Source organism: Rhizophagus irregularis, chromosome 4 (assembly GCF_026210795.1).
Source record: "Rhizophagus irregularis chromosome 4, complete sequence".
Taxonomy (NCBI): domain Eukaryota; kingdom Fungi; phylum Glomeromycota; class Glomeromycetes; order Glomerales; family Glomeraceae; genus Rhizophagus; species Rhizophagus irregularis.
This window is the reverse complement of record NC_089432.1, coordinates 3,048,338-3,060,476: the sequence shown is the minus strand read 5'-3', so window position 1 is coordinate 3,060,476 and position 12,139 is coordinate 3,048,338. Positions and strand designations below refer to the sequence as shown.

At 25.5% G+C, this 12,139-nt stretch overlaps 2 protein-coding genes across 2 annotated transcripts; both read left to right on the top strand.

The window, feature by feature from the left end:
- Nucleotides 1-721: 721 nt before the first annotated feature.
- Nucleotides 722-2,870, top strand: OCT59_023985 (uncharacterized protein; the record flags this gene model as incomplete). Its single annotated transcript, XM_066135097.1, has 5 exons — nucleotides 722-958; nucleotides 1,064-1,127; nucleotides 1,223-1,407; nucleotides 1,489-1,840; nucleotides 1,909-2,870. The coding sequence occupies 5 exons, from the start codon at nucleotides 722-724 to the stop codon at nucleotides 2,868-2,870; spliced, it is 1,800 nt and encodes a 599-aa protein (XP_065991155.1).
- A 7,669-nt stretch (nucleotides 2,871-10,539) lies between these two features.
- OCT59_023984 (uncharacterized protein) lies at nucleotides 10,540-11,031 on the top strand (the record flags this gene model as incomplete). Its single annotated transcript, XM_025321868.2, has 1 exon — nucleotides 10,540-11,031. The coding sequence occupies one exon, from the start codon at nucleotides 10,540-10,542 to the stop codon at nucleotides 11,029-11,031; it is 492 nt and encodes a 163-aa protein (XP_025167745.1).
- Nucleotides 11,032-12,139: the final 1,108 nt, after the last annotated feature.

The window sequence follows — 12,139 nt, the reverse complement described above, 5'->3', positions numbered from 1 at the left end:
TTCAGCCAAATTTTGATGACAATTACCATCTATTCACCACCTATTTACCACCTATTTAATGGCATTTTTACGACTTCGTAAAGATATTTTATCAACAATTTCTTGATACCACGTCGTCACATGTTGGTTAATAGATCGTTGTGATTTGATGGCCGATTTCTTAACTGCATGGTAACAAATCACGGCTTTCTGCAAAGTAATACTTACATTACACTTGTTTGTACATTTGTTCCTCCAAATATTTAATACATAAATTAATATTGTGTAATGTTTATTTTCCTTTTACTCGAAAAGATATTTATATCATAGAAATTTTTTAGTTTTTTATTTTTTTATTTTATTCTAAAGAGTGGTAATCTGTGTCTAATACAACTATAGCTATATGATGATAAACAAAGAGAGCTATCTGGAAGAAATTTTTTAGTCATTTCGCATAAAGTTTTGCAAGATAGGATATTTAAGATCACGTGATTTATGTATGATGTGCATCAATTCTTGGTTGGTATAATTTGAAACCCTCGTGGGAGCACAGAGACACAACATTCTTTGCACTACGTTATAATGTTACGACTGTTACGTCGTTACGATGAATTTAAAAACCATAGGCTTATTCAAATTAAGAAGTTCATAACTTTAACTTTTTTACCTTAAAATTCATTTTTTTATAATTTTCTTTTTATTATTAAACTTTAAGTACAAAGTGAATCAAAGTTCTGTATCGATGTCTAATAATACTGAATTTAATTCAAATGAGTGGATTGATTGGATTGAAGAAGCTATTACAAAAAAGCACATTAAATATTACGATTACAAACATTTCAATAATATTCAAGAAATTGGTTCCGGAAGTTTTGGAAAAGTATATCGTGCTAACTGGAAAAGTTTTCACAATCATTTAGCATTAAAATCTTTCTTTAATATCAATAATAATGCCACAGTTAAAGAAATTGTTTATGAAGTAATTATAATTTATGTTAACATTTTATCATTTTTTTTTGTTATTCTATCTTTAATTATATTACGTTCCTAACGTTCCTAACTTAAAATTTTATTTCAATATTAGATTAAACTTCAGCGTGAAATAGATTTTCATGAAAACATTATTCATTTTTGTGGCATTACAACAGGTATGATATTTAATTTGAATCGTTATTATCATTATCTTTTTTTTTTTGAAAAAAAAAAATTTAAATAATTTTTCTTTATTTTCTCAAAACCAAAGCAAACCAAGACAATAATTCAAAACAATATTTACTGGTTATGGAATATGCCGATAGTGGTACTCTCCGAGATTATTTAAGTGAACATTTTGATAATCTCACTTGGAACAATAAATTGGAACTAGCATTTCAATTAGCTAATGCTATATTATGCTTACATGATGAAGATATCGTTCATCGTGATTTGGTAAGTTATTTACTTCAGTTATTTACACTTTAACAAATTATATTGTAATTATGCTAATTTAATTAATGCATTTAATAATAGCACTCAAATAATATATTAGTTCATAAGAATACCATTAAATTAGCAGATTTTGGATTGTCAAAAAGGATTGAAGAATCATCCAACGTTCAATCAAAATTATTTGGAATGGTTGCTTATGTTGATCCACAAGTATTTAATACAAAAAGGGATAATAACAATCAAATACAAGTATATTCATTAAATAAAAAAAGCGACATCTACAGTATCGGCATACTCTTGTGGGAAATTTCTAGTGGATGGCCACCTTTTCATAATGAACCACATGATGTTAGTTTGGCTATGGAAATTTTACAAGGTCTTAGAGAAAACCCTATTCCTAATACACCCGTAGATTACATAAAAATATACACTGGTAAGTACAATTAAATTAATTATATTAATAATGACATTATTGATTAATTATAAGCTTATTTATATCAGATTGCTGGAATAATGAACCAGATAATCGTCCAACTGTCAACCAGGTTATTGCAAAATTAAATGAAATTATTCCAAAAGAAAATGTTACATTATCAAGTGAAAAGAAGAGTAATGATAAAGTTTCCAAAAATATTATTGATAATTTATTATATGGAGAAATGTCTCAAGTCATTGAAAATTTTAATAAAATGCGTATAGAAGAAATAGAACCTTCAATGTCATCAAATAATAACTTTGACATAATAGTTAATGAAATAATACTTCTTCTTGAAAATACAGAAATTGTAAGGAAAAAACATGAAGTCATTAATTATCTTAATAACCATAATATAACTTCACAAGAATTTTATGCTTGGTTATTAAATAATCAAAATGATTCAAATTCTATCTTTTTACTGGGAGTATTTAATCATTTTGGAATTGAAGTCAATGTTGACAAACAAAAAGCATTTGAATTATATCAAAATGCGGTAAACTCTGGAAATGTATTTGGAATAACTAGTTTAGGATATTGTTATGATGAAGGAATTGGAATCAGTGTTGACCAGCAAAAGGCATTTGAACTATATCAAGAAGCTGCAAATTTAGGAAATCCACGTGGAATATTTAATTTAGGATATTGTTATCAATATGGAACTGGAACTTATATTGACGAACAAAAGGCATTTGAATTATATCAAATGGCTGCAAATTTAGGAATTTTATCTGGAATATGTAATTTAGGATATTGTTATGATAATGGAATTGGAACTAATATTAATATACAAAAGGCATTCGAATTATATCAAAAGGCTGCAAACTTAGGTAATAGTGATGCTCAATATAATCTTGCTTTAATGTATGAAACTGGAGAAGGAATTAAAAAGGATATAAATCAAGCAATTTATTGGTATAAAAAATCTGTTAAGCAAGGAGATCAAGATGCCCAAGACAAATTAAATGAATTAAAGGAGTATAAATAGAAGTTCTTTGCATAATTTATTAACTTTATTTATAAATTCTGTTATGTATTACTTTTTTTTTAATTATATTAGTGTGAGATAAAAGTGCCAAAATTCAAAAAAATTCATGGTACTCCAAACCTAAGATTTCAAAACTATAAATCTGAAACTCATATATCTTGAAATACCATAATTCTTGTATTTGATGATTGTGAAATACATAAATCTATTCCCGAAAATTTTAATATTTCACTAAATTTTTTATATTGTATATTTTTTTCCTTAATTTATTGTATTAATTGTAATATTTATTAATTTTAAACTTTATAATTAATTAAGCAAAGTAAAGTTATAACAATATTATTGTGGGTTTTGGAAAATAAAACAGACTTAACTATATATGAAAAAATGTCAACCTAAATATATAAGATAATTGCTCTGACATACTAGAAATATTAGGTAAAAATTTTTTCAAGTTACATTAATTATAAAAAAATTTTATTTTAATATTGAATACTTATAAAATTGTCAATTTTTATACTTTGTCTTTGTGATGTTTTCTTATTAAACCATATTCAGTTATTACTTTTTTTCAATAAATCAGAATCAAATTGTTTGTTGCATAAACTTTCATTTCTACCACTGATCTCTGATACTATTCAATGTAAGTATTAATAATCAGACCATATATATTGAATAAATATAAAATATAATGTAAGTAATTATTAAAAAAAACCAAATAGTATATTGTGACACTTTTGCATTTTTTACCCTTTATGAATGAGATATCATTAAAGTAAATATATTATATATATAAGATTAGCCAAATTTAGGCCAAAAATACGCAAACTAATTTTTTACATATAAAAATTTTGATAAAAAATACGCAATCTTGATGACCTAAAAAAATTCTAAAATTGTATGCAAATCAGAACTTTACTCCGCCCAATTCCACTATGATGGCGACGCATCTGTGTACCCTACCCCTGTATATATATTTCTGGGTCCTGTTTCGGCTCGCTTCCAAAATTTTCAAATATTGTATATATATGTGTCGTGCCTTACATGCATCAGAATATGATTGATACCTGTAGCGCACCACTTGTCACACAAAATTAAGTTATAATTAGTATACATTAGACTTTATAAATTTTTTATCACATCAACAAATATCTAATCTAAAATATATACAAATGAAAAAAAACAAATTATTCTTATTCCGTTGATGTATATTAATTTAATAATTATTATGGGGTAAAATTTTTCAGAAATTTAAATCAAAAACTACAATTGTTGGCAGCTGTTACTATAAACAAAACAAACTCTATAGCTCAAATATACTAAAATTTATTGCTCACCAATTTATTTAGATTAATTATTAATTATTTATTGGCCGATTTAGCACCTAGTATCTAATAAGTCTATTATATTTCTGCCCTAATCACCGATTATTGTTTGATAAAATGATAAACTTTATTTGACTAGCTTTCTATAAGCTTTTTTCTTTTTATATACTATACTGTGCATGTTATTAGGTGATGGCCAGAAATGACGTCATTTCAAGGGTCAAAAGTCCTAAAATTTAAATTACGTCATTTCTGGCCATTCAGTCCCTTATAATTAATAATAATATCGATCAGTAAAGAAAAATAATGCTAATATAAGTCTAAATTGATATTTTGCTGAACGATAGTATATAAATAATTGAGTATTACATATAATTTTACATAAATGTGCAAAAGTATAGAAACTAGAGGTTGACCTGTCCTATTGAAAGAAAAAATAACAAAATAAATAAAAAATCCTGCCAAAAAAATATAGAATCATCAGTAACATTTTATTTGTTTATTATTTATAGTGACTTTATAGTACATATACGCAGTACACTCTTTCCTTCTCTCTTTTCCCTTCTTTTTTTATGATATTGATAATTGTTGAAAATAATCACAAAGTAGTTAGTAATTGATATTTTATAATGTTGATAATTATCGAAAATAATCATAGGATTTATTAATGACACCCTATAATAATTAATTGTCTGTAAAATGTAATAGTAAATAATTGATAAATTACGGTTATATTGTATTTTAAATGTTAAATAACGGAAAAATGAGCCCATCCGTTTTATGTTTTAAATCTAGTAAATATAAATTATTTGTTTATTAAATGTACTATTCTCACTAATATGTATATAATACATTCTATTAGTTATTCATCTGTATAATCTACATCCTTACATATCACGTAATAAGTAGTTTTAATCTGAGAAAACCCTACACAATGGTCTATAGCAAATGCATCAATGAATTCATGCGCTCCAGATTTTTGAAATGAGATAAGACCTGCATTATCTTCTCTAACATCTGCAGTACAATGAATATATGCTAACAATAAGTTACTTTGTCAAATCCATAAGCAAGATATAATATTCAACCTGTCCATAAAAAAAAATCAATAAATTAAATTATTTTTTTTTTAAAAAAAAATAAAGTTTTGAGTGTTGCTCGAAATGAAACTCACCTATCCAACATCCAAGAATCGGAGCAAACCCACAAAATAGAAAAAAAAATCAAATTATTATTTTTTAAGTTTTGAAGTATTGTTCAAAATGAAACTTACCTATCTGACGCCAAAGAACCAGAGCCAAAACCTACAAAGTAGGATAAATTAAATTATTTTTTTCAAAAAAAAAATAAAGTTTCGAAGTGTTATTCGAAATGAAACTCACCTATCCGACGCTCAAGAACCAGAGCCAAAACCTACAAAATAGAAAAAAGAAATTAATAAATTAACATTTTTTTTTTAAAAAAATAAAGATTCAAAGTGTTGTTCAAAATGAAACTCACCTATCTGATGAATAAATTAAATAATTTTTTTCAAAAAAAATAAAGTTTCAAAGTATTATTCAAAATGAAACTCACCTATCCAATGCCCAAGAAACGAAGCCGAAACCTACGAAATAGAAAAAAAAATTTAATAAATTATTTTTTTTAAATAAATAAAGTTTCGAAGTGTTATTCAAAACGAAACTCACCTATCCAATGCCCAAGAACCGGTACAAAATAAAAGAAGAAAAAAAAAATAAAATTATTTTTAATAAATAAGTTTCGAGCAAAATATTTGAAACTCGCCTATCCAAAGCCCAAGAACCAAAGCCGAAACCTATGAAATAGAAAAAAATTTTAATAAATTATTTTTATAAAAAAAAGATAAAGTTTTGAAGTGTTATTCGAAATGAAACTCACTTACCAGTGCCAAGAACTGGAGTTGAAACCTAAAAAAAAAAGAAAAATAAAAAATAAACTTTATTCTAAAACCTGTATCGAATTAAAGAAAAAAAAGTTTAAAAAAGATTATCACATATAAATATGCTCAACCGACTTCGGAAATGATATTCGTAAAGTCATGTGTCAAAATTTTTGTCGAAGAACAAACTTTGGCTGAAATTTAACTAAAAGTCATATGACCAAAACTTTTGATTTTGACTAGTGCAATAGAAATAAAGAATCTATCGAAAAGCAGCAAATTGAAAAACAAAATAAATTGCCAAATAAATCTTCAAATTCGTAATCTTTTAAATGCGTAATAAATAATTGATTTATACTGTTAACATTGTTAACATTAGAAAATCGACACCGCAGCCAACATTTCATAGATCATCTCGTAGATAATAATTCAAGCAAACCTGGCAAAATGACAATATAAAAGGAAATAAAAGTCATAAATTTACAATAGGAATTTACTATATGTAAATCGACCTTATTATGTAATGATTGCATTTCGCATTATATTTAAACATGTTATTTGAACATCATTTGTATGTTAAGTTAGTGCTTGTTTATGTTTACAATACAACTTATAAATATATAATATTATATCAAATAAAATTATGTTCAAACTAGATGTAGCCTGTCGCGCTGCGCCGGGGATGAGAGTAATAATAAACACATTTTATATTTTTATTTGCCATGCAGTGTGAATAGGTTTAGTTTTTTACTATTATTATGATGGTATTAGTAGGAATAAATATAATAAATTACACAATTTATATAATTATTTAAATAACAATGAATTGTGTGCAAGTGTTATACAGTATATGAAATATTATTATTAAATGCAAATTTTATTTAATATGAAACAAATGTTGCAGTATACATTTACAAAGATAATTTTGTATAAGTAGTTTATTGTTACATTGTCACAAAAATCTTTTTTTTTATCTTAAAAAATTTCATTGTAGCATTAAAAAAAATTACATCTGCTAAAAAAAATACATAAATATTGTTATTATATCTCAAGAAATTCATTATAGCAATCTATTGTTATAGAAAAAAAATTATCTCACTAATTAATATGAAAAAAAATTCTGAAAAACTTCTATTGTCATGAAATAAAGAATTTCTCAGAAATATTAATTATAATGATCGATTGTTACAAAAATAAATAAATAAGTACGGTAATCATGTTAGTCAATTATTGAGCTTGATACAGCCTAAAAAATATTGTTTTTATTAATAATAAGAATCGGGAATTGTAAAAAAGTTTTTGTTGTAAAATTAGCTTAATTATAAAAAAAGGTAATTACCATGACGCTGCAGCATTGATCCAAACCTAAATGATGAAAGAATGTATTTAGGAAAAAAAATTCAGTTTGAAAAGCCAAACTGAAAAAGGAAAAGAGGAAAAAAATTCAGATTGGAGAAAAAGCCAACCAGAAAAAATAAAAAAAAATAAAAAAAATTATGAAAAATAAAAATGAAAAAAAATTTTGAAAAAGAAATTTTTAATTTAATGAGATATTAATATTATGCCATAATAAATGATTATAATGTCATTAATATTATATAATTAATAATTTTAATTAATAATTTCAAATTTGTAAGCCTTCCATATGAAATTTATAAAGTATTTCTTTCAATTTTTCATGTATTTAATTTTATAAAGAAAAACATGGATGTAATTGACATTTCTGAAAATAATAAAAATAATATTAATGCTAGTTATAAAATTTTTGTGTTAATATTAATATTAATGTGATATTAGAGTTTGGAACTGGTTGTATTTTTGGAAACCGGATTTAAAACAGTTCGACCCTTTTCAAATCGGTTTTTACAAACCTGGTTGAAACCGATTTTTGTATCCAGTTTTATATTTGTTTAATTATAATAAATAAATAATAAAGTAATAGTTAGCCGCATCTGAAGTCACATTCCTGGTTTTCAATTATTAACAGTTAACTTATGGAATTCTACTATGATCTACATCCTGAATTAGAGTTTCCATTTTTGCATCCGGCTTACACTGATTTCAAAATGTACGGGACACGTGACAATTTACAAAATTCTATTTGCCGACAACCCGCATGAATTTGTCAAGTGTACAGTACACTGTAATTTTGGCCAGAATTACAAAACTTGTGTAACACAATTCCAGAATTTATTTCTATAACTGATAAAAATCCCGGTGGCTAAACTATTTACCCAGTATCACGTGATTTATAATTTCATAATTCAGGCCAGCACTATAAAGTTTTGATATCACACCGGGTTGAGCACTCGCTTTAAATGCAAACCGGTTTTTGCAGCATGAATCTGGATTGAACCAAATCGTAAAAAAAATGGGTGGAACCGGTTTAAAAACCGGATGGTGCATCCGGTTCCAAACTCTATGTGATATTTTATAATAATATTAAAATACTATTATAATTGTAATTATTAAATACAAGAACTGTAAATCAGTCACGTAAATTTAGTTCAGTTCAATTAATCAACATTACAGGACTCGGCACAATTAACTCAGTTTGATGGTAGTGAAGTCCAATCAGTTCGGGTATCTAACCCAATCTGTTGACCCATCAAAAAAATGTTTCTGCATTTTTTATATATGAGAAAAAATGCTAAACATTTTTTTTTTACAATTATTTTATGAAAAAGTACATTTTGGCACTTTTTATATCAGGTCGGGTCAGATACCTGACCTGACTTGTTGATTTTTTAAAAAAAAACATTTTTTTTCTTTTAATAAAAAAATGTTAGAACTGACATTTTTAAAATAAAGAAGCATTTTTTTATTTTTTTTAATTAAAAAATGTCAGGTTCACCTATCTCTTGCACAAACGTGGAAATGGTTTTTCCTCCATCTACTTGAACATCCCAGCCAGGTTCACCACTTCTTTCTCCATGCATTTTATCATTTGGAACCCAAACTCTTCCTTTTTTATCTGAATAACTTTTTTTGGGGGCTTTTGTCATTGGCTCTTTGCTTTTTACCATCCTAATCTCTCAGAGATTCATATTTTTCTTTCTATCCAGGTTCGTTTGTAGAAGTTTTTAACTCTTCTAAGGGAAATTAAATAGTTTTGGTATTATATCCCCATTTTCTAGGGTCATAGTATTCTTTGGCAGTAAGGCCATTTATCTAACAATCAAAAATAGTTTTTATTTCTCTTAAATGAAGATGAGAAGAACACCAAAGGGTATAAAAATCAGAAGTAGATTCAATTAAAATTGCAGTTTTTTCAATAGTCATTTCAATAGCCTTAACTCCCATGTAAGTAGTAGTAACTATGGCTCAACTAATTCAGTTAAAGTAATTAAAACTGGAAAAAACAAGCATGCTTTTTATTAAATCAGAAAAGACTAATTATTAAACTAAATGAAAGTGTTTATTTATATAAATCTTCTTTTTACCTAAAATTATATTATAATAGCCTAGTTTTAACTTCTTATTTGTTTTGATTCAATTGGAAAAATATTTTGCCTTTAATTTAGATTAGACTATTTAAGATAAATTTCAGTTGATCAGATCAATTTAACTCATTATTTTCAGATATTACTAGCAGTAGCCCGTTGCTTCGCATCGGGTTGTATAAATTGATTGATCGTCATTTTTGATCACACGTTTATCAAATTTAGATCTTTGCTAAAGAAAGTGACTAAATTAATTTTGATAAAAAAAAGGGTTACAGTATGTGATATATCAGTTATAACTTTAAATGTAAAATGTAAAATTTAAATGATTTCTGGAAGTCTTGGCAATTAATATATAATTTGACGCAGTTAAAATTTTTAATTTATAACGTGAGTGGTCATTTTAATTTTGGGAGAAAATTGCAAAGGTATAATTCCGGCCAGAATTATACAAATTTCCTTTTCCTGCACATTAGTAATTAGAATGAATTTGCCGATCAAGGGTCTTGCATAGATCAGGCGCAAACAAATCAATAGATCATATTAAATGTTACACAACATTAGTAGTAATTAATATTGTATGTCTATAAGAAAACGTAATAGATCAAGTGTAGAGGCGCAGATGAATAACACATTGCCACATTGGACAATTCAAAGATTATTTATATAGGCTAATCTAAACGTTAGTCACACAAACACAATTTTTTTAATTATATAGATTCTAAATATAGTTTTATTGTTTTTTCTTATCATTGAAATAAAACTAATTTTGGAAATAATGGAGTGTTTTTCTTATAAAAAAAGAATGAAAATCATTTTGTTTTCCTACCAGTTTGGTTCTATAAGATTATTTTTTTTAAGTTTGATAAGTCTTTTTTTTACGAATAAAGTTAATATAAATACTTTATTTTAATATGCCAACTTTTCTTTCTTTTTACTAATTCTTTCTTTTTTTAGTTTAACGCTTTTTTTTAACGATTTTAACGAATTTTAATGACAATATGGGTTTTTGGCGCGGAGTTGGAGAAGTATTAAAGTTCACTGGAAAGGTAGCAGTAGTAGGAACTGTAGGAGGATTGATAGTTTCTACTGGTGGATTAGCAGCACCTTTAATTGGTGGCGGAACATACTTCATTGGCAAAGGTATTAAAGAAATAGCTAAAGAAGAAGGAAGTGAATTTTGGGAAGGCACTGGCGACCTTATTGAGGATATAGGACTTGATGGTCTTACTGGCGGATTGTTCAACTTTGGAACTCAAACTGCTGGACATCTAGCCGCACGAGAAATTGCCAGAAATGGCCGAAAAATGACTAATGGCGCTAAGATTTTAATTAGGGTTGGTCAAACCATAAAAATAGGAAAGAGAGTGTATGAAGTTTGTGATAAAAATTTAGAGGATGTTAAATATGCTCTCTACTTTTATCATGGTCTTCATAAAGAAAAAGGAAATAGTTATGATAGTGATTGCCCTATTTGCCGTGAAATTGTCTAAAATATTTTTATGGCAGGTAATTGTTCATTTTTTCTATGTTTTAATTGATTTTTCTATCACTATTTCTCGCCATTTTTTCTTATTTTATGCTTAAAAAATATGGGAATTATAGGAAAAAATTTGGTCCTTATTTTCTTTCTTGTTTTTGAAAAGTTTTCTTTATTCTCTTATTATTTCAATTATCTCTTTTTCAGGGATAGTTTTATGTATTATCCAAATGATTTTTTCTTCTCTTTTTTAAGAGATTTAACAAGTTTTTTTAGAATTAGTTTTGACTAGTTCCTTTTTTTTTCTTGTTAGACTTTTTTCTTTTTTTAGTTAGTTTATTTTTTATGTTAATGTAAGATTTTTTGTCAGTAAAGTTATGAATAAAATTAAGATTTAAAAAAATAAAAATTAAATTCTGTTGTTTTTCATATTTAAATTTAAGAAACAATTTTTTTTTGTTTCTTTTAATAAAAAACATTAGGTTCGATGTTTTTTAATTAAAGGAACAATTTTTTTGTTTCTTTTAATGAAGAAATGTCGAACCTGACATTTTTTAATTAAAGAAATGATTTTTTTGTTTCTTTTAATGAAGAAACACCAAACCTGATGTTTTTTAATAAAGAAATATTTTTTTTGTTTCTTTTAATAATAAAAAATGTCAGGTTTGATGTTTTTTGATTAAAGAAATAATTTTTTTGTTTCTTTTAATGAAGAAACATCGAACTCAACATTTTTTAATTTAAGAAACAATTTTTTTGTTTCTTTTAATGAACCTGACATTTTTAATTAAAGAAACATTTCTTTTGTTTCTTTTAATGAAAAATGCTAAACCTGATATTTTTTAATTAAAGAAATGTTTTTTATTTCTTTTAATGAAAAAATGTCAAACCTGACATTTTTTTAATTAAAAAAACATTTTTTTTTTGTTTTTTTTAATAAAAAATGCCAGGTTTGACATTTTTTTAATAAAAAACTTTTTATTGTTTATTTAATGAAAAAATGTCAAATTCAACATTTTTAACTAAAAAAACTTTTTTTTTGTTTCTTTAATTGAACCTGACATTTTTAATAAAAAAAGATGTTTTTGTTATTATTTATAATGAAAAAACATTGGGTTCAG